The sequence below is a fragment of the Schistocerca americana genome, chromosome 4 (assembly GCF_021461395.2).
Source record: "Schistocerca americana isolate TAMUIC-IGC-003095 chromosome 4, iqSchAmer2.1, whole genome shotgun sequence".
Taxonomy (NCBI): domain Eukaryota; kingdom Metazoa; phylum Arthropoda; class Insecta; order Orthoptera; family Acrididae; genus Schistocerca; species Schistocerca americana.
The window spans coordinates 841,812,089-841,832,450 of record NC_060122.1 but is presented as its reverse complement, the minus strand read 5'-3'; the positions used below and the strand labels follow the sequence as shown (position 1 = coordinate 841,832,450).

Genomic DNA, 20,362 nt, shown 5'->3' with positions numbered 1-20,362 from the left:
GTGAACAAAAGCAAGGTGAGTCGTTGGGCGAGGCGTCTGTCATCTACATCTACATCTACATTTACATTTATACTCCGCAAGCCACCCAACGGTGTGTGGCGGAGGGCACTTTACGTGCCACTGTCATTACCTCCCTTTCCTGTTCCAGTCGCGTATGGTTCGCGGGAAGAACGACTGTCTGATAGCCTTCGTGCGCGCTCTAATCTCTCTAATTTTACATTCGTGATCTCCTCGGGAGGTATAAGTAGAGGGAAGCAATATATTCGATACCTCACCCAGAAACGCACCCTCTCGAAACCTGGCGAGCAAGCTACACCGCGATGCAGAGCGCCTCTCTTGCAGAGTCTGCCACTTGCGTTTGTTAAACGTCTCCGTAACGCTATCACGGTTACCAAATAACCCTGTGACAAAACGCGCCGCTCTTCTTTGGATCTTCTGTATCTCCTCCGTCAACCCGATCTGGTACGGATCCCACACTGATGAGCAATACTCAAGTATAGGTTGAACGAGTGTTTTGTAAGCCACCTCCTTTGTTGATGTACTACATTTTCTAAGGACTCTCTCAATGAATCTCAACCTGGTACCCGCCTTACCAACAATTAATTTTATATGATCATTCCACTTCAAATCGTTCCGCACGCATACTCCCAGATATTTTACAGAAGTAACTGCTACCAGTGTTTGTTCCGCTATCATACAATCATACAATAAAGCATCCTTCTTTCTATGTATTCGCAATACATTACATTTGTCTATGTTAAGGATCAGTTGCCACTCCCTGCACCAAGTACCTATCCGCTGCAGATCTTCCTGCATTTCGCTACAATTTTCTAATGCTGTAACTTCTCTGTATACTACAGCATCATCCGCGAAAAGCCGCATGGGAATTCCGACACTATCTACTGGGTCATTTACATATATTGTGAAAAGCAATGGTCCCATAACACTCCCCTGTGGCACGCCAGAGGTTACTTTAACGTCTGTAGACGTCTCTCCTTTGATAACAACATGCCGTGTTCTGTTTGCTAAAAACGCTTCAATCCAGCCACACAGCTGGTCTGATATTCCGTAGGCTCTTACTTTGTTTATCAGGCGACAGTGCGGAACTGTATCGAACGCCTTCCGGAAGTCAAGAAAAATAGCATCTACCTGGGAGCCTGTATCTAATATTTTCTGGGTCTCATGAACAAATAAAGCGAGTTTGGTCTCACATGACCGCTGTTTTCGGAATCCATGTTGATTCCTACATAGCAGATTCTGGGTTTCCAAAAACGACATGATACTCGAGCAAAAAACATGTTCTAAAACTCTACAACAGATCGACGTCAGAGATATAGGTCTATAGTCTTGGGCATCTGCTCGACGACCCTTCTTGAAGACTGGGACTACTTGTACTCTTTTCCAATCATTTGGAACCTTCCGTTCCTCTAGAGACTTGCTACGTCGTGGAAACCTGTCCACTATTCCGTGTACCGGCCTGCCGCACACAGCTGTGTGTTGGAACGTGTGGACACTCTCATTCGAGGTGATCGACTAACGACAGTCAAACACCTAGCTGCACAACTAGAGTTCTCAATTGGTAGTGCTGAGACATTCAACCTGCTTTGTGTGTACCTGCTAGGTTCTTTTCAGTCTTCGCTTGGATTCCAAGATCCTCAGCTTGTCCTGATTAGGCGTCATTCCAGAAATAAATATAACCGACTGTATTCCGAGTTTGTTCACTTCACTTTGTCAGTGTTGTACTTGTGCGCAGTGGACCCTACAAGAACAGCTTCATGTATTATTTTGTCAAAGCAACAACCACTGCATACACTCCTCTTCTATTCGTATGGCTTAGGTTCTATAGCTATTATATTGTCAGTGAAATTAGAATTGCATTGTATTAGTACTAGTTAATTTATCATAATTTTCACTGACAGTGCGCCGAGCGTTGGAGTGTCTCGTCTTGCGTCGACACTTTTGAGTTCTGTTGTCTGACAGCTATGAACATTGTGTATCACTCGATTTGCACCATCGCACATACATAAGCAGTTCAGAATATAATGATGCGTTTTGTTGTTTATAGTGGCCAATGTTTCTTTTTAATCTGTTTCGTTTATTTCTATGCACAATGAAACTTCCTGGCAGATTAGAACTGTCTGCCGGACCGACACTCGAACTTGGGACCTTTGCCTTTCACAGACAAGTGCTCTGCCCACAGCGCTGCCCAAGCACAACTCACGCCCCCTTCTCACAGCTCTACTTCTGCTAGTACCTCCTCTCCTACCTTCCAAATTTGACAGAGCCCCTCCTGTGAACCTTGTTGTTGAAGGTAGGAGACGAGGTACTAGCAGAATTAAAGCTGTGAGGAGGGGCGTGAGTTGTGCTTGGGCAGCGCTGTGGGTAGAGCACGTGTCTCTGAAAGGCAAAGGTCCCGAGTTCTCGTCTCGGTCTGGCACACAGTTCTAATCCGCCAGCGCTCACTCTGCTGCAGAGTTAAAATTTCATTCTAAGCACAATGTCGATGTAAGCCCAACTGCGCTACTTCGTTCTTATTAGTCTGTTTATGATCCACGCTAAGTTTACAAACTACATTTTCCTTTTGCCTTCAGAGGATAAGAGGACACTGGTATCCTCGCCACCTGCAACACAGTTTTGTCGGCATGGCTGCTAAACAGAAACAGTTTGTGCTTTTCCTTCCCGTAGCTATCAGATAGCTACGACAAACACTTGTCCCTTCCAGTCTCGCGATTGTAAACAGGACGGAATCGCCTGGCTGTTGCTATTCAAACTGCGCTTCTGCGTGCAGCGTGCCTATTACGCCGCTCAGCGGCGCTTTCCCGTCGCTAGCATCGCGTCGCGGCCGTGCTCGCGCATACTGAGCGGCGGGTGTCCTGCGTGTTCCAGCGGCGCTGCTGCAGAACGTGTCGCAGGAGGCGCTCGAGGAGTTCTTCCTGCAGCAGGACGCCGCGGCGCAGCAGCCGGCGCAGCCGCCGGCCCACACCGCTGGCGCGCCGGGCGACGCCACGCGCGCGCGCAACGGGGTCGCCACCGGTGAGTAGCGCGCCTGCCTGTCTGCCTGCCAGTAGCCAGCGGCTAGATCCTGTCTGCTGCTGCACTCTGCTGCTAGCGTGCTGCTTACAGTACTGCGTCTCACCACAATAGTGCACAGAGTTTCACCTGACAGTTCAACCGTCGTCAGCAGTAAGATTTTGCAGAATGCTGAGAAATCACTTGTGGTGTTCCACAAGGCTGAACCTTCGGTCCACTATTCTTTCCTATAAAAGTACACGGCCTACCATCTACCATCTACTATACAACAAGTAGAATAAGTTCCTTTTAAAGATGATACTAGTACTGCAGTGAAACTAAACATACAAAGAAATGGCATATAATGTTCTTAAAAGTATAACTGAGTGGTTTTCAGCAAATGATTTCACTATCTATTTCAAAAGACGCAATATATTCTGTTCTACTCTCTTAGAGGTACTACACCAATGATAAGTGTAACACACAGTGAGGAAATAAGTAGGGTGAAAAATTAAAAAAAAAAAAAAAATTGCTCAGCCATATTGTGCGAATTTAAACAAGTAAGAAACACCATTTGGAACCCCTCAAAAAACTTTGTTTGCTTGCACTTTGACTCATTGGAAATCTTGGGGAAAGAAAAATCAGCAAGTTGGCATATTTTGCATATTTTTGTTGAGTAATGTCATGTGTAATTTTCAGGAAGGGACGTCGAACAGATGTGCAGAGCTATAGACCTATATCTATAACGTCGATCAGTTGTAGAATTTTGGAACACGTATTATGTTCGAGTATAATGACTTTTCTGGAGACTAGAAATCTACTCTGTAGGAATCAGCATGGGTTTCGAAAAAGACGGTCGTGTGAAACCCAGCTCGCGCTATTCGTCCACGAGACTCAGAGGGCCATAGACACGGGTTCACAGGTAGATGCCGTGTTTCTTGACTTCCACAAGGCGTTCGATACAGTTCCCCACAGTCGTTTAATGAATAAAGTAATGAGCATATGGACTATTAGACCAATTGTGTGATTGGATTGAAGGGTTCCTAGATAACAGAATGCAGCATGTCATTCTCAATGGAGAGAAGTCTTCCGAAGTAAGAGTCAGGTGTGCCGCAGGGGAGTGTCATAGGACCGTTGCTATTCACAATATACATAAATGACCTTGTGGATGACATCGGAAGTTCACTGAGGCTTTTTGCAGATGATGCTGTGGTGCATCAAGAGGTTGTATCAATGGAAAATTGTACTGAAATGCAGGACGATCTGCAGCGAATTGACGCATGGTGCAGGGAATGGAAATTGAATCTCAATGTAGACAAGTGTAATGTGCTGCGAATACCTAGAAAGATAGTCCCCTTATCATTTAGCTACAAAATAGCAGGTCAGCAACTGGAAGCAGTTAATTCCATAAATTATCTGGGAGTACGCATTAGGAGTGATTTAAAATGGAATGATCATATAAAGTTGATCGTCGTTAAAGCAGATGGCAGACTGAGATTCATTGGAAGAATCTTAAGGAAATGCAATCCGAAAACAAAGGAAGTAGGCTACAGTACGCTTGTTCGCCCACTGCTTGAATTCTGCTCAGCAGTGTGGGATCCGTACCAGATACAGCTGGTAGAAGAGATAGAGAAGATCCAATGGAGAGCAGCGTGCTTCGTTACAGGATCATTTAGTAATCGCGAAAGCGTTACGGAGATGATAGATAAACTCCAGTGGAAGACTCTGCAGGAGAGACGCTCAGTAGCTCGGTATGGGCTTTTGTTAAAGTTTCGAGAACATACCTTCACCGAAGAGTCAAGCAGTATATTTCTCCCTCCTACGTATATCTCGCGAAGAGACCATGAGGATAAAATCAGAGAGAGTAGAGCCCACACAGAAGCATACCGACAATCCTTCTTTCCACAAACAATACGATACTGGAATAGGAAGGAGAACCGATAGAGGTACTCAGGGTACCCTCCGCCACACACCGTCAGGTGGCTTGCGGAGTATGCATGTAGATGTAGAATAATGTTGTGAGGAAATTAATGTTTAAGATAGAAAGTCTTCATATCTCAAAAGCTTGCTGTAAGAATAATACAGGGCATAGCAGAAATGCACGGCACAAATTGCAGTACACATTTCTCGTGAGTCGACGAAATTATGTTATATGAACATGGGTTTGGAAATGATTTGTCTCCATGTTACAGACCATTTTCTCCAACTCATTAATCATGGGTAAGAAACACTAACAAAATGCACCAGCATACCACATGTACATATGATAAAGATCTCACAGGAGATGTTCAATATGCACTCATTGGACGTTGATACATGCATCAATCCTCTTCATCGTGAATCTCAGATGTGCTGATGTATTGCTGGAGCATTGTATACAGTTTTGGAGCCCTCCATAATGCGGACACAGAGACACAACATTTTGACTATGGTTCCATAAACAAGAGTTTTCAAATTCCCCCACAAATAACAGTGGGTTTGTGTCCAGAGAGTGAGGAGACCACCCAAGTGGTTCATCCCCACCTATCCATCTACCACCGAATCTGTTATTGCCTGGCCTGCATGCTCTCCAGATCTAAACCCACTATTGTTTGTGGGGGCATTTTAAAGCTCTTGTATATGGAACTGCAGCATAAGATGTTCAAAGTCTCCATGTCCATATGGTTGCAACACCTTGCACAGTACTCCATGGATACTTCAGCGCATCCCAGATTCACTACAAAGGCGAGCTGATGTATCAGTGTCCAAGGAGGGCACATTGGACATCTTCTGTGAGAAAGAGTTGCATGTGGTATGCTGGTACGTTCTGTTCATGTGTGTCTCCCATGATTAGTGAGTTGGAAAGAATGAGTTGTAACATGGAAACAAAGCGTTTTCAGGCTCATGTTCATGTAACATAATCTATTTGTCTACATGTGAGGAATGTGTCCTGCAACTTGTGCCGTACATGTTTGCTACACCCTGTACGTGGTGCTCACCCACGATCACCTTCTAGATATTTTTTAAGGTGTTAGGTATTTTGACTACTGCTTCATAACATGTTATGAAGCTTTTGTAAATAATCCACTACAGGTCACAAAGAACAATGATGTATATAATTATATCAGAATAGAAAAATGGGATTTATTATTTCACATTAACATTGTCTTTGGTACAATAACACATGCACAATGCTGGCATCAAAATTTTTCATCGGTTACCCATTGATACAAAATGTCTAACACACATCCAAGTTATATTTTAAAGCAAACTCAAAAGTTTCTCCTTGACAATTCCCCCTATTCAGTAGAAGAATTTCTCTTTTCCTATGTATAAAAGGTGATGGGTAGGAATAAAAATTCACAGCCATATTTTTAAGAAATGGTGGAATGAAATATAAATAGAAAACACACGTGTGAATGGTCACCATTCAGCCATGTTTACATATCGATCACTAATATGAATATAAAATGACTCATTCTACATCATTATGATTAATCGTATAAATGATCCCTGGAACTTCAAGCTGTTTAACTGACCAATGGGAAACATCGGTAGTCACTGTCTCCCCTTAACCTATCCTAGGCACTGATGTGTACGAAGTGGTACCCTAAATTTTTGAGAACATTCCTGTAAAAATTAAGCCCACCATTGTCATCAAAGCAGTGCTCTCACGCTTGTATGCAACACTTCCAGCGATTTTCCTATTGTAGCATTCAGTTCTGGAAACCTGATGGATGAATCTTGTTCAAAATTAGTTTCGATTCCTCTTGACTCTCTTCTATGGAGTTAAAATGTTATCTTTTGTAGTTTAATTTCATTTTCAGGGAGGGGAAGAAAACGCAGAGAGCTAGATCAGAAGAGAAGGGTGGGTGAAGGATAACTGTAATGCTGTTTCTCGTTAGGAATTCCCTCACAGTATGTCAGATGAGGGCAGGTACATCGTCATGATACAGCAAACAGTCTGTGTTCTCCCTTTAACCCGCTTGTGCCTAAATATTCACTGAATCTGAACATCGCAGCAGAAATTCCCTGTGGGTGTCTACCCATTTGGAAGATATTTCTAATGGGGAGGGGGGGGGGGGGGGGGAAGGTGTGTAGCTGCCCAATGAACTGTAGGAATGCCCAGCCGAACGATGGAGGGACATAAATGGTACAGAGGGAAAAAGTCAGGCAGCTTGAAGACAGGTAGTCAGGAAGATGGGATGAGTATGAAGGTCATCCCGTATGAGCAGCATGACACCTCAATGAGATGGAATGCCGACCTCAGGGGAAAGGTCAAAAAGAATTGGTAAGTAATGTGAAGGCTCAAAGTGGTCGTGAGGGCGCGATTTCGTTTCCTGAAGGCAGAGTACAAGGGGATGCCACGACGCTAAAAGCAGCCGTAAATCCGCTTTGTGCTACCGAAGGCCGCGAACGTTGCATTGGAGGACAGTCATGAGGAGGAAGAGATGTAGGGGTGTCAACTCGGCGGCTGCCGAGTGACATCCGGTGTAGATTCGCTACTACAGGCCTCAGAAGCAGGAGGATCCTGCTCCATGTGGTCCACAAAAGCATCGGCATGCTCGTGCAGTCAGTGTGTGGAGTCCATCGCTGAAAGACGGTTGGTGCGCACCGGCGAGTCAGAGGCCAGCATGGCTGAGGGACCACGTGGCGACACTGTCGAGCTGCGTCTTCGAGTTGGTGATGGAGAAGACCGTTTGTCTTTAGCGGATTTCTTTGAGCCCTTCTGGTTAGAGGAAGTCTTGGGTGTTGTTTGGCTGGAGGGATGGAGGAAGTCGTCACGGGAGTACCCCTTCCATGCTTTCCTGCCTGCTGGTTGTGTAGTGGATGGCTTCACCCCTTGAGGCGAGAGTTTGACGGTTTGTTGCACAGCAGGGTGGGGGGACGGCGATGCTACCTTGACACTGGGCGATTTCGGAACCTCAGAGCCGAATTGAGGTCGCATGTCTGCATGGTCATGTCCTTCATGGAGCGAGATGTAACAAGAACAGAACTATAGGTGCCAGTCGGGAGAACACAGGGTTTGCGACTAGCCAGTAACTTGCGAGCTACTGGATAAGACACTTTTTCCTTTACCCGAATCTCTTGAACAGCCCGCTCATCTAGATACACGGGATAATCCCGAGAGGAGGCGGCATGGCCACCATTGCAGAAGATACAGTGGGGAGAAGGAGGCGGACATTCGCCCTCGTGTGCATCCCTGCCACAGGTTACACATCTGGCTGGGTGTCAACAATATGTTCGAGTGTGGGTACGACCGGACTGTGATAATTTCACAACCTGCTTTGATCTTGGACGGCAGCACCGCCCTTATCAAAGGTGAGGAAAAGAGTGCAGGTGGGCACAAAGGAGGAGTCGACCTTTTTCATTATGTGATGGACGGCAATGACTCCCTGATCAGACAGGTAAGATTGTATTTCAGCCACAGTCAGACTTTCAAGTAGCCTATTGTAAATTACACCATGGGAAGAATTCAAAGTTCTATGTGCCTCGACACGATCAGGTAACAGTGGAGAAGCGAGGCAGCAGGCATTTGTTGTTGTTCGAGAATCAGAAGCGCCTCCAAAAGAAAAGTGCCATTCTGTAAACGAGAGCAGGATTTCACAGGGCCAGCAATTGCATCAAAACCTTTCTGGAAAATAAACGGATTGGCCATGGCGAAGCACTGACCATCTTCAGTACGTGAGACCAAAAGGAACCATCGTGCAGCGGAAAGGGTCTTCGAATCGGTAGACTCATTTCGTCTACGTTTTGTAGACGTCGATAGGGAGGATCATTGACTCATCACGAGCAAGTCCCCTATGACTGCCTGTGTCTCCGATGGCACACTCCTTCCAACTGGGGGCTTCCTTCACAAGGGGGTGCACCTGCATTAGGTGATTTTTCACACCTCAGGTCACACCTCCCGAACACCTGATGGAGGGACCAATTGGCAATTTGAGAAGGTTACAGCTCAGGCAATCACCTCTCCCTGGGCCTGGCCTGCACCAGGGGTTACATGCAAACCCTACATGTCGACTCGGGGCTGGGAATTACGCGTTACCCAGTCACCTGTTACGCGTCATTTGCGTAGGTCGGCCTTCAGGAGTGCACAGGCAGGAAGAAGAAAAAAAAAGGGTCCTCAAACGCCGAAGCGGAGGAACGAGAGGAGAAGGGAAACAAAGAAAGGAAAAGGGAGCCAAAGGCAAAGTTGACACTGTTTGCACGTCATCGACAGAACGCAGAACATTCCCAACAATTCCCCAGACATGTTCCCCAAGGGAGGGTGAAAAGAATAGCAAGAGGGTAGACAGGCAGCACAGAAGGGAAAAAGTGCTGCAAAGGCTGGGGCCTCGTGATAGCCAAGCACGAAACCGCCACAGAGTGGGAAGCCCCCTAGGGGGATCACACTTTGTTTCCAACTGTCTGCCTGTCTGTCAGTCTTTCCAGCTGTTCAAAAGCATTTTTCTTAGGAAATGGTAAAGGTATCAAGTTTTCATGTCACATATTGAGGTCTACGGTCTCTTTGCTATGTAAAAAAAGTGGAGCATCAGTCAGTGTAATCAGAAATATGGGCATTTATGTCACACATATTGATACTCTTAAACTCACTCACTCCGTTGAGCTAGAATCATGTCTTTTAGCTAGAAGTAAAGTTTCACTTTTCAAGTAAAGGGAAAAATTCGAAAACTGTTAGTCTGAAATTACTTTACACAAAAAATTTTGTGTCACTTTTTATCCAAATGTCTGCTTGTCTGTCCATCTGTTAAGACCCCTTTTTCTCAGGACGAGGTAGGCGTATCACGTCACATACTGACATCCATAGTCCTTTGCTGGTGTGAAAAATGTCAAGCTTGTGAGTCAATGTAATCAGAAGATGTTGCGATTTATGTCACGTACTTCGATATATGCAAACTCACTCATTGAAACGAATTGACGCAGAATCACGACATTTGGCAAGAAAAAATGTTTTACAGTACAAAAAAAGATGGAAAAAATCAGAAAATTACGAATTTATAATTATGTCACACGAAAAAATATTTGTCGTTTGTTATCCATCTCCAAAATTAAAACTGAAATATTCTAGAACGTCTTGGTATCTGTGGTAGCTATATCTTGCCAGTGTCAATGCCGATAATGAGCAAAAATTATTGAGATCGTTGACGTCATTAAGTTTGTACGGAACCCTTAGTGAGCGAGTCCCGCTCGCACCTAGCCACTTTTTAAATAATGTTTATCCCTGGATAGGAAATTAACGAATCCGATAATTTATTGTATCATTTAAGAAGCAGAAAAAGAGCTTGCTTCGTGCATCTATTACACGAACCGCATAACTTTGTTTAAAGTACCACATTTACATTTAATTATAATCATAAGAGATCGAGCTGAACAACTAATCAAAATCTTTTTTGAGTTCTAGAGGGGCACCACACCATCGATAAATTTGAAGAATGGAATCGTTATAGATGTGTCCGATGGTGTCATACAAGTGGGAAAACTGGAGTCCATGTAGACCAATAATAGTGTACTCCTTATTGGGAGTAGTATAAGATAGAAAACGCAAAAGATTTCTGCTAGCCTAAGCGGTCGGTCAAAGGCTGTGGGTACCACACTTTCCACGAGGCTGTTATTTTGAAATAATTTTTTATCGTGCACTGCTAACTAAGTTCGACCGTTACTCATTCTAACAGATGTGGATACATCATCCTCGTAATTTGTGTAAAACCAGTCACAGGACATCCAACGTTATGCACAGCTTGGTTGTCAGTGTTCACGAATTGGCTATAGACGTTCACGAATCATATACACATATCCGCTAATTCACGCTATCTTAAACACATCGTAAACCTCTGGGGCTGTTAATGTAACATAACCGTCAACACTCCTGCAGGTTGGCAGCTCGGCAAATCTACTTTCTCCAGTCTCTACGACGTAAAATGACTGTAAAAGAATATATGTTGTTTACTAAATTTTGTGCTAATACGAAAACTGTTCTTAGTTTTCTTCTACCACATACAATTTTTTTCATAATGACATAGTATGTATTTTATTTTCATTTATAGGGAGTTTGTTAGAATAGGAAGCTGTACACATGAAAAAGCCCTTTTTATGTGAATGGGGTGCTGGGCAATGCAGAAGTGCTAGAATGTAATTATTTGACCAAATTGGAGATACTTTGACGATCAGACTAAACATATCTTTCATGAACCACCGCAAATAAAAAAAAAATTGCTTTCACAACAAATAAACCTAGGATTGATGCAGTATTTTCTAAGGGCTCTTCCAAAAGATAGTTTCTGCTTCAAGTACGGTTCTACGATATTTCCCTTCATCAGTTAAGAAAAACTATATAAGCAGAAATTTTTTTTGCTGCTCAAACTCACGTGTTGATGAAGGATGGCGAGTTCGAGAATACAGTGAAGGTCAAGACTAGATGAATGCACTGTGTTCAGTCTACTTCTGAAAACTATCTAGGGGATGACTAATATCCCAATTACCTGAATATTGTCAAAACCATGTTGGAAAATTTCGGGAAGTTGTTCTGTGACATGAATGCAAAAGTCCACGTCCTACACTTACGTAGTGACTACTTACCTGAAGATCTGAGACATCATAGTGAAGAGCAAGGAGTACACTTGCACCAGGAAGTTAAGGAGTTGGAGAAGAGGTATCACGAAATATGAAATGAAAGTATGATGAGCGGTATTGATGGATGTTGAACAGGCACAGTAAAAATGAAGCCTTTGTGAGGAAATCAAAGAATAGAAAGCTTCAAAATAATGTGGGCCGTAGTCGATGGAACAGAGTTCTCATAATTTTGCCAAGAGAATTGCTTATAGTATTTTTATCATATAAGTACAAAAGCGAGGCCATAATCATAAAATATAGAATTTGACTCGTATTTTAATTTGATATACGTGATTAAATAATATAAGATTTTATTTTGTAGAATATCTTGCCGTGACAGAAAATAACGAAAGTAATTTCCGGAATCAGTACTACCAATTCAATCGAGAACAGCTATTTTTGAGACATCATGTGACGAAAATTGTGAAATAGGAGGTTTGTGATATCAATTAGTGCTTTAAATGGATATCGCATATCTTCAGAGTCTTTTGGACTCACATCCTCGCCAAACCTAGGCTATTATCTTGGTTGTGGCCGGTATTACAACGTACTGGCGTGATGGCTACTAGGGGTGGGGAATTACTTTTTGTCCAGTGTGCGTGAGTGGCAGAAAGATGTGCACAATATGAGAACAGGTCCTAGAGTGTATGATATGTTTCTAAACACCAAGAAGAGGATATCCCTGACCCATTTAAACCTATCCTGAGATATGACTCGCTGCCTGACAGGCTGTCGATGATGCACTGAATATTTAGGTAGCATAAAGAAACGACTGACAAATAGAACATATCGTCAAAGAGTCCCCGGGCTGTGAAGATCTGCGGTCTCAAATAATAGGTACTGGCACATTAAATGACATAGTTAGAGAGATATGAAGTAGCAAATAAGGTACCGAGGGGATCATAGAAAATGAACTGTAAGACAAAAATTGTCCAGATGCGAGTAGCACTGCGCACTGAGGGTTCCGTACAAACCTAATTATGTATGTAGGCGGATCACCCACTTCCAGTCCGCCCCCGATAGCTGAGTAGTCAGCGCGACAGAATGTCAATCCTAAGGGCCCGGGTTCGATTCCCGGTTGGGTCGGAGATTTTCTCCTCTCAGGGACTGGGTGTTGTGTTGTCCTAATCTTCATCATTTCATCCCTATCGACGCGCAAGTCGCCGAAGTGGCGTCACATCGAAAGACTTGCACCAGGCGAACGGTCTACCCGACGGGAGGCCCTAGTCACACGACATTTTTATCCGCTCCCAGAATCGACGACCGCCATGATTTTTCACTTACCAGCACTGATACTGGCAAAATATCTGCCCCACGGAATCCAAAACTTTTGAGAATGTTTCCGTTTCTACTTTGGAGTCGGGTAGCAAATGGCAAAAGAAATATTTTTTCGTGTGATGATATAAATTAATAATTTTATGATTTTTTTTTTCCTCTGTGAAATCTTTCTTCTTTCCAGATGTCATAAGTCTATGTCAATACGTTTTGAGGAGTGAGTTTGGGAGTATCAGAGTATGTGACAAAAATCGCTGTATCTTTTGACTGCATCGACTTTAGCTTCATATTTTTACAACACCAATAGACCTCAGTATGTGACTTGACACATCTACCAGTTCCTGAGAAAAATGGGTCTCAAAAGGCGTAGGGACAGACGGCTGGGTAACAAATGACAATATTTTTTTCATGTGATACATTTACAAATTACAAACTTTCGAGTCTTTCTCTTCTCTCGGGCAGTGAAATCTTGCTTCTTGGCAAATTTCATAAGTCTAGCTCAGAAGGAAGTACGCTGTAAGTTTTAACGCGTGAGTTTTCGAGTCCAAAATATGTGACATAAATGGCCGCATGTTTTGATTACATTGACTTGGAAGCTTACATTTGGTGTACCGCAAAAGAAACGTAGTAAATTCCAACTTCAGACGTCTACCTGTGCCTAAGAACAACGGTTTTAGACAGTCGGTCAGACAGACAGACACCACGGACAACAAAGTGATCATATAAGGCTTCCATATAAACGACTGAGTTATGGATGGAAAAAAAAAAGCGGCGAACCGCGAAGCAATTATCCGAATGGACGTAAATTGATGGATGTTATGTACATGTACCGATAATCAAATGTTTAGAATTGCAGAAAAAAATTGGATGGTTTATTCCGCGAGAAACAGCTTCACAAATTGAGCAAGACAATAACGCATTGGTCCACCTCTGGCCCTTATGCAGGTAGTTATTCGGCTTTGCATTGATTGATAAAGTCCTGTGGGATATCGTGTCAAACGGTGTAGAACTGGCACGTAAGACTGTCAGAATCCCGAGTTGGTTGGACGGCCCTGCCCATAATGCTCCAAACCTCTATTGGAAGAGATCCGGCGACCATGATGGCACAGATAGGATTCGGCAAGTACTAAGGCAAGCAGTAGAAGAAACGTACGCTGTGTGCATGCGGGCTTTATCTTGCTGAAATGTAAGCCCAAGATGGCTTGCCATGAAGAGCTACAAAACTGGAAATATAATATCGTCGACGTGCCGATGTGCTGTGAAGGTTAAGCGGATGACAACGAAAGGGGTGTTGCTTTGAAAAGAAATGGTACCCCAGACCATCAGTCCCGGCTGCCCGGCTGTGTGGCAGGTGACAGTCAGGTTGATACTCCACTGATGTCTAGGGCCTCTGAAGACGTGTCTTCGGCCAGGAATCTCATTGACAGGAGTAGAATTGTCTTCAGTGATGAGTCCTGCTTCGAAATCAGCCCCAATACCTGGAGACGGGGGATATAATAAATATACAAGAAATAAATACCAATAAATCGTTTCCGAACATTTTTACGTCACCCATGCCCGCACCGCTAGTGCCAGATGGGACACTTACTCCCAAAGCATTTTTATATAAATAATAGAATATTTACCTTACTAATTTGGTTGCAACTGCTCTAGGTATTCCTCAGTTATGCTTCGATGTCAGCCCCATTTCACTCTAACCCGTATAGGGTGTGCGTGGTTCTTAACCCCACAGTGTTTCTTGGCAGATAACATGTAACGTGCAGACCCCTGGTTCTTTAAAGAATCGAACTCACCTATACAAATAGCTTCAAACTTCTGATTACTTTACGATTGAACTATTGTGCTCAATACATACACCAAAAAAAGTTTTGCATCCCGTCGATTCCGAGAGTTCCGGAAAATTGGAACAGAGATTAACATAAACATCATTTCCGCCCTTTTTATTTCTCATGCAAACCACACATTGTATGTTGTATCACCATGCAACGAGATCTTCAGAGGTGGTGGTCCAGATTGCTGTACACACCGGTACCTCTAATACACAGTAGCACGTCCTCTTCCATTCTATTCGTCGTGGCATACTATCCACAAGTTCATCAAGACACTGTTGGTCCAGGTTGTCTCACTCCTCAACGGCGATTCGGCGTAGATCCCTCAGAGTGGTCGGTGGCTCACGTCGTCCATAAACAGCCCTTTTCAATCTATCCCAGGCGTGTTCGATAGGGTTGATGTCTGGAGAACATGCTGGCCACTCTAGTCCAGCGATGTCGTTATTCTGAAGAAAGTCATTCACGAGATGTACACGATGGGGGCGCGAATTGTCGTCCATGAAGACGAATGCCTCGCCAATATGTTGCCGATATGGTTGCACTATCGCTCGGAGGATGACATTCACGTATCGTACAGCCTTTACGCCGCCTTCCATGACCACCAGCGACGTACGTCCGCCCCACATAATGCCACCACAATACAGCAGGGAACCTCCACCTTGCAGCCCTCGCTTGTCAGTGTGTCTAAGGCTTTCAGCCTGACCGCGTAGCCTCCAACGACTGCCTGGTTGAAGGCATATGCGACAGTCATCAATGAAGAGGTGCCCATCCCGAGTGGTCCATTCGGCATGTTGCTGGGCCCGTCTGTACCGCGCTGCATGCTGTCGTAACACGTCGACCTATGGCTGGACGAAAAGCATTTTTTAAGATGGTGGCGCTGCTGTCAGGGTTCCTTCGAGCCATAATCCGTAGGTAGCGGTCATCCACTGCGGTAGTAGCCCTTGGGCGACCTGAGCGAGGCATGTCATCGATAGTTCCTGTCTCTCTGTATCTCCTCCATGTCGGAACAACATGGCTTTGCTTCACTCCGAGACACCTCGACACTTCTCTTGTTGAGAGCCGTTCCTGGCACAAAGTAACAATGCGGACGCGATCGAACCGCGGTATTGACATGGTTGAACTACAGACAACACGAACCCTGTACCTCCCTCCTGGTGAAATGACTGGAATTGATCGGCTGTCGAACCCCCTCCGTCTAATAGGCGCTGCCCATGCATGGTTGTTTACGTCTTTGGGCTAGTTTAGTGACATCTCTGAACAGACAAAGGGACTGTGTCTGTGATACAATATCCACAGGCAACTTCTGTCTTCAGGAGGTGTGGGAAACGGGGTGATGTAAAACTTTTTTTATGTGCGTATTTGACATTAACCAAGAACCCGGCGACAAATTTTACGAAAGTTTTGAAATTATTTTAACATTTATTTGGAAGCTGCTAAGTGCTCCCACTATGAAAACAGGATGACTATAATGTTGGTAATTTTCAGTCTTATGTAGTTTTTCACATTTCTCAATGCTTATGATGTCATACCTCTGAACTAGATGTTGCATCGTGATACACTTCTGCAGGTACATGCAGTTATATACGTAGATATCTTGTGAATAGAGTTAGCAAGAAAGCAGTCATAAATAAAAACTCTATGCCTGATGCAACAGGTTTTCACGCATATTAGTGTTTATGAGGTCATATTCCCTGGACTATGTGCCGCATAATGGTATAATTTTGCAGCCATATTTAGTACTATATCTGAATATTGTCTGGAAAATATATTGTGAATAGAATAGTAGAAAAAGAAGTATTACATTATAACGTCATACCTGATGCGGTAGTTTTACTTCGTGATAAGTGAAAATGCAGTAAGCGAAAAAAATTTTCCGATGATCATATTGTCTGGGATGTTAGCGAGAAAAAGCTTTCAAAGGTTTAAAATTATATGGGTGAGGTTTGCTGCAAGTAGCCACGTGCTCTCATTACTGGGTGAATATTGACTGGGTATTTGCACACAATGCATTACACTTCTTTTGGACTCTCATCACGCCATTTTAGAGATAGGTGATTCTTCTCCCCAAAATGCAGCCGCGCGGGATTAGCCAAGTGGTCTGAGGCGCTGCAGTCATGGACTGTGTGGCTGGTCCCGGCGGAGGTTCGAGTCCTCCCTAGGCCATGTGTGTGTGTGTGTTTGTCCTTAGAATAATTTAGGTTAAGTAGTGTGTAAGCTTAGGGACCGATGACCTTTTAAGTCCCATAAGATTTCACACACAGTTGAACTTTTTTTTCTCCCCAAAATGCTGCTTTCCATGTAGCAAACTCTGTAGAAACGGATCCGTAAGTTTATGATGAGATATTGAACATACATACACACACATTCACATATATTCTTATGACAGTAGCATTTTACCCTCATCTTCCTTTTCCCCTCTGTCTGTCCATTTACTTCTCCCCTCTCTCTGTCCATTTCCGCCTTCCCTTTCAATCCATCGTATCTTCACCCTTCTCACTATGCATCTCCTACTACTTCTCTCTGCGTAGTCCCTGGAGTACGTTCAAATACTAAAATCATAACACACCTGTCGTGCAGGGCAACCTATTTGTCAGGGGTTACTATCCCTTTTTCAACCTCTCCCTGGCCCTATGGGAGCTAGGTACTTCTTACTCCCAAAGAACTTCTTCCCAGACAGTTAATAATATGTATCCCATTTTTTGATTTTAATGGATGTAGTGCTTTAGGAGGAGGAGATCCAAAAAAGGCACACTAGCAAACGGATAAATGACTAAATGTCTTTGAGACAGATAAGTCCTGACAAATGCGCCTTATCAATGAACATGTTAATATGTGGCATGAAAAGTGTCAAATGGCAGTCCACTTTGGAACCATATTACAAATCTTGAAGGAAATGTTTAATTGTACTTGTATACAACTTTATGAAGCTCTTTTGAAAGATAACTGAAGACTCCAGGTGTTGGGTGCTGAAGTTACAGGTAATAATGAATAAATAAACAAACAAATACCCAGCGCTCATACGTAAATGGACCCCTGTGAACCTACCGACAGTGGAGACGATGTCAGCTGGACAGCGGCGCGCGCCTTTTGCAGCGACGGCGGCGAGCAGCGGCCAGCAGGCGTACATCGGGCTGGTGACGGGCGCGCTGGCCGTGGCGCTGCTGCTGCTGCTGGGCTGCACGGTGCTGCTGATGGTGCGCCGCGGCCGCAAGAAGGTGGCGCTGCTGCACAAGCACACCGCGCTCGTCTCCAACGGCGTCGCGCTCAACATGAAGGAGATGCTGGCGCCCGGGGGCGGCGTGCTGGGCGTCGGCGCCGGCGGCGGCCTCACGCGCGTCCTCACGCCCTGCAAGCCCAAGGCGGCCGCGCCGGCGGCGGGGGGCGCGGCGGCGGGGGCGGTCGCGGGGGCGGCGGCGGGCAGCAAGGCCGGCGGCGGGGGCGGCGGCGGCGGCGTGGACAGTGAGGACAGCGAGGGCTCGAGCGTGTACCACGAGCCGTACAAGCTGCTCGCCAAGGCGGGCGCCGGGGGGCACCAGGAGTACGGCTGCCTGCTCACCGCCAGCAAGAGCGTCGGCCAGTACACCGGTGAGCACTGCCGCCTTCCCGTGGTAACTGCCATTCAGTGGATTGCAAAGAATGAACACTCGCCCACGTACTGAATATAAATCCTTTACCTAAAATTCTACACTCATTTTATGCGAACTGATACATGGGACATTGTTGATGGCGATCCAGTCTCAGTGACATGATTCAGTTAGGTGCCAGTTTAGAATGTCCCTATCTTTTTTTTTCTCATGAAAAAGGAAAAAATTGACCACAGCTATCTGCACTAACCAATAGCTACATGTATTTCATGAAGGAAAATTCCCTACGTTGCTAATGTAACGAACTCTCTCTTCCCAACTATGCCAGTGAACCGTCCTTCTTTAACCGAGCAAGGTGGCGCAGTGGTTGCCACATTGGACTCGCATTCGGGAGGACGATGGTTCAAACCCGTGTCCAGCTATCCTGATATAGATATTCCATCATTTTCCTAAATTTCTTCAGGAAAATGCCGGGATGGTTCCTTTGAAAGGGCACGGCCGACTTCGTTCCCCATCCTTCCCTAATCTGATGGGACCGATGACATCGCTCTTTCGTCCCCGCCTCAAACAAACCAACCTTCTTTCTCTCACAGTCAGCATTACTGTATGGCTCGCACTGGCGTTGCAGAAATATATGCTTCAGTTACAAAAATAGGCTGTCTGATCAGAAGTGTACTGATCCCTTATGTTTGCTTTGTGGGGCTGTCTACTGCACGGTCATTAGCGCCCCTACAAAGTCCCGCTTTTTTCATAGTCCAATTTTTTCACAGTCCAATTTTTTTCACAGTCCAACCTAGCCACTGTCATGAATGATGACGATGATGATGAAATGTGAGCAATACAAACACCGAGTCCTCGGGCAGAGAAAATTCCCAACCCAGTCTGGAATCGAACCCGGAACTCTGTGTCTAAAGGTAGAAACGCTATCCACTAGAATCTTTGCCCTTATGATGGCTTCATCTCTGGCGGGGACCCTTTCAAGAGACGTGCGGCCGTCTGTCGAAGAAGGGCAGCTCATTTTTCGCAAGAGCCAAAACCAGAGAAGTTGCGATAATTAATGCTTGGTTCTGGAGCAAAGTCGACGTTCTAACCTATCCCAGTGGAGTTCTGTTGGGTTCAGGTAGGGTCTCTGGGCAGCTCAGTCAAGTGGAGGAACGTTATTGTCTACAGACAATCGATTGTCAGGGATTCTGCTTTATGACAGGGTACTTCGTCGTGCTATCGTTCCTCTACTGCACGCAGTATATGATACTGTGGAATTGCCGGCCGAAGTGGCCGCGCGGTTCTGGCGCTGCAGTCTGGAACCGCGAGACCGCTACGGTCGCAGGTTCGAATCCTGCCTCGGGCATGGATGTGTGTGATGTCCTTAGGTTAGTTAGGTTTAACTAGTTCTAAGTTCTAGGGGACTAATGACCTCAGCAGTTGAGTCCCATAGTGCTCAGAGCCATACTGTGGAATTTGTTCATATCTTTCCGCATTTAGCGTTTTCTTAAGTGCAACAAGAGAACCACACACAAACCTTGACAACCACCCACATATCGTAACGTAGGGGTAGCCAAGCATTCGTCTCTAGACCCGCCTCCTGGCTCGAGGGCTACAGCGTTCGGCCTCGCTGCACATTGTCCCCACCGTCACAGAACGCTGTCTGAGCGTCAGGAGGGGGGAATAGCAGGAAACTGTGAATACTGAAAACTACCTCTGAGGACTATGGGACTTAACATCTGAGGTCATCAGTCCCCTAGAACATAGAACTACTTGAACCTAACTAACCTAAGGACATCACACACGTCCATGCCCGAGGCAGTATTCGAACCTGTGACCGTTGCAGTCGCGCGGTTCCGGACTGAAGCGCCTAGAACCTTTCGGCCACTGCGGCCGCAAACTGTGAATGCATTGCACTTACATGGTGACGCAGTTGCATAGCGTATGAGTTAGTATTATTTTTCACATTTTTCGTATCATAGATCACAGACAGTATCAGTTAATTAATGGTGCGTGGAAGACATTTAGTGCAAACTGTCGGCATACTGACAGACAGTTTCACAAATTTTCGCACTCAAGTTGACATGTAATTTT

At 45.0% G+C, this 20,362-nt stretch overlaps 1 protein-coding gene across 1 annotated transcript in view; it reads left to right on the top strand.

Annotated features, from left to right (window-relative positions):
- Positions 1-20,362, top strand: part of LOC124613855 (epithelial discoidin domain-containing receptor 1-like) — a 616,622-nt gene that overhangs the window by 393,713 nt on the left and 202,547 nt on the right. The window contains 2 exon segments of the mRNA XM_047142580.1: positions 2,887-3,033; positions 17,715-18,287. Of these exon segments, the coding sequence (XP_046998536.1) occupies positions 2,887-3,033; positions 17,715-18,287 (720 nt within the window).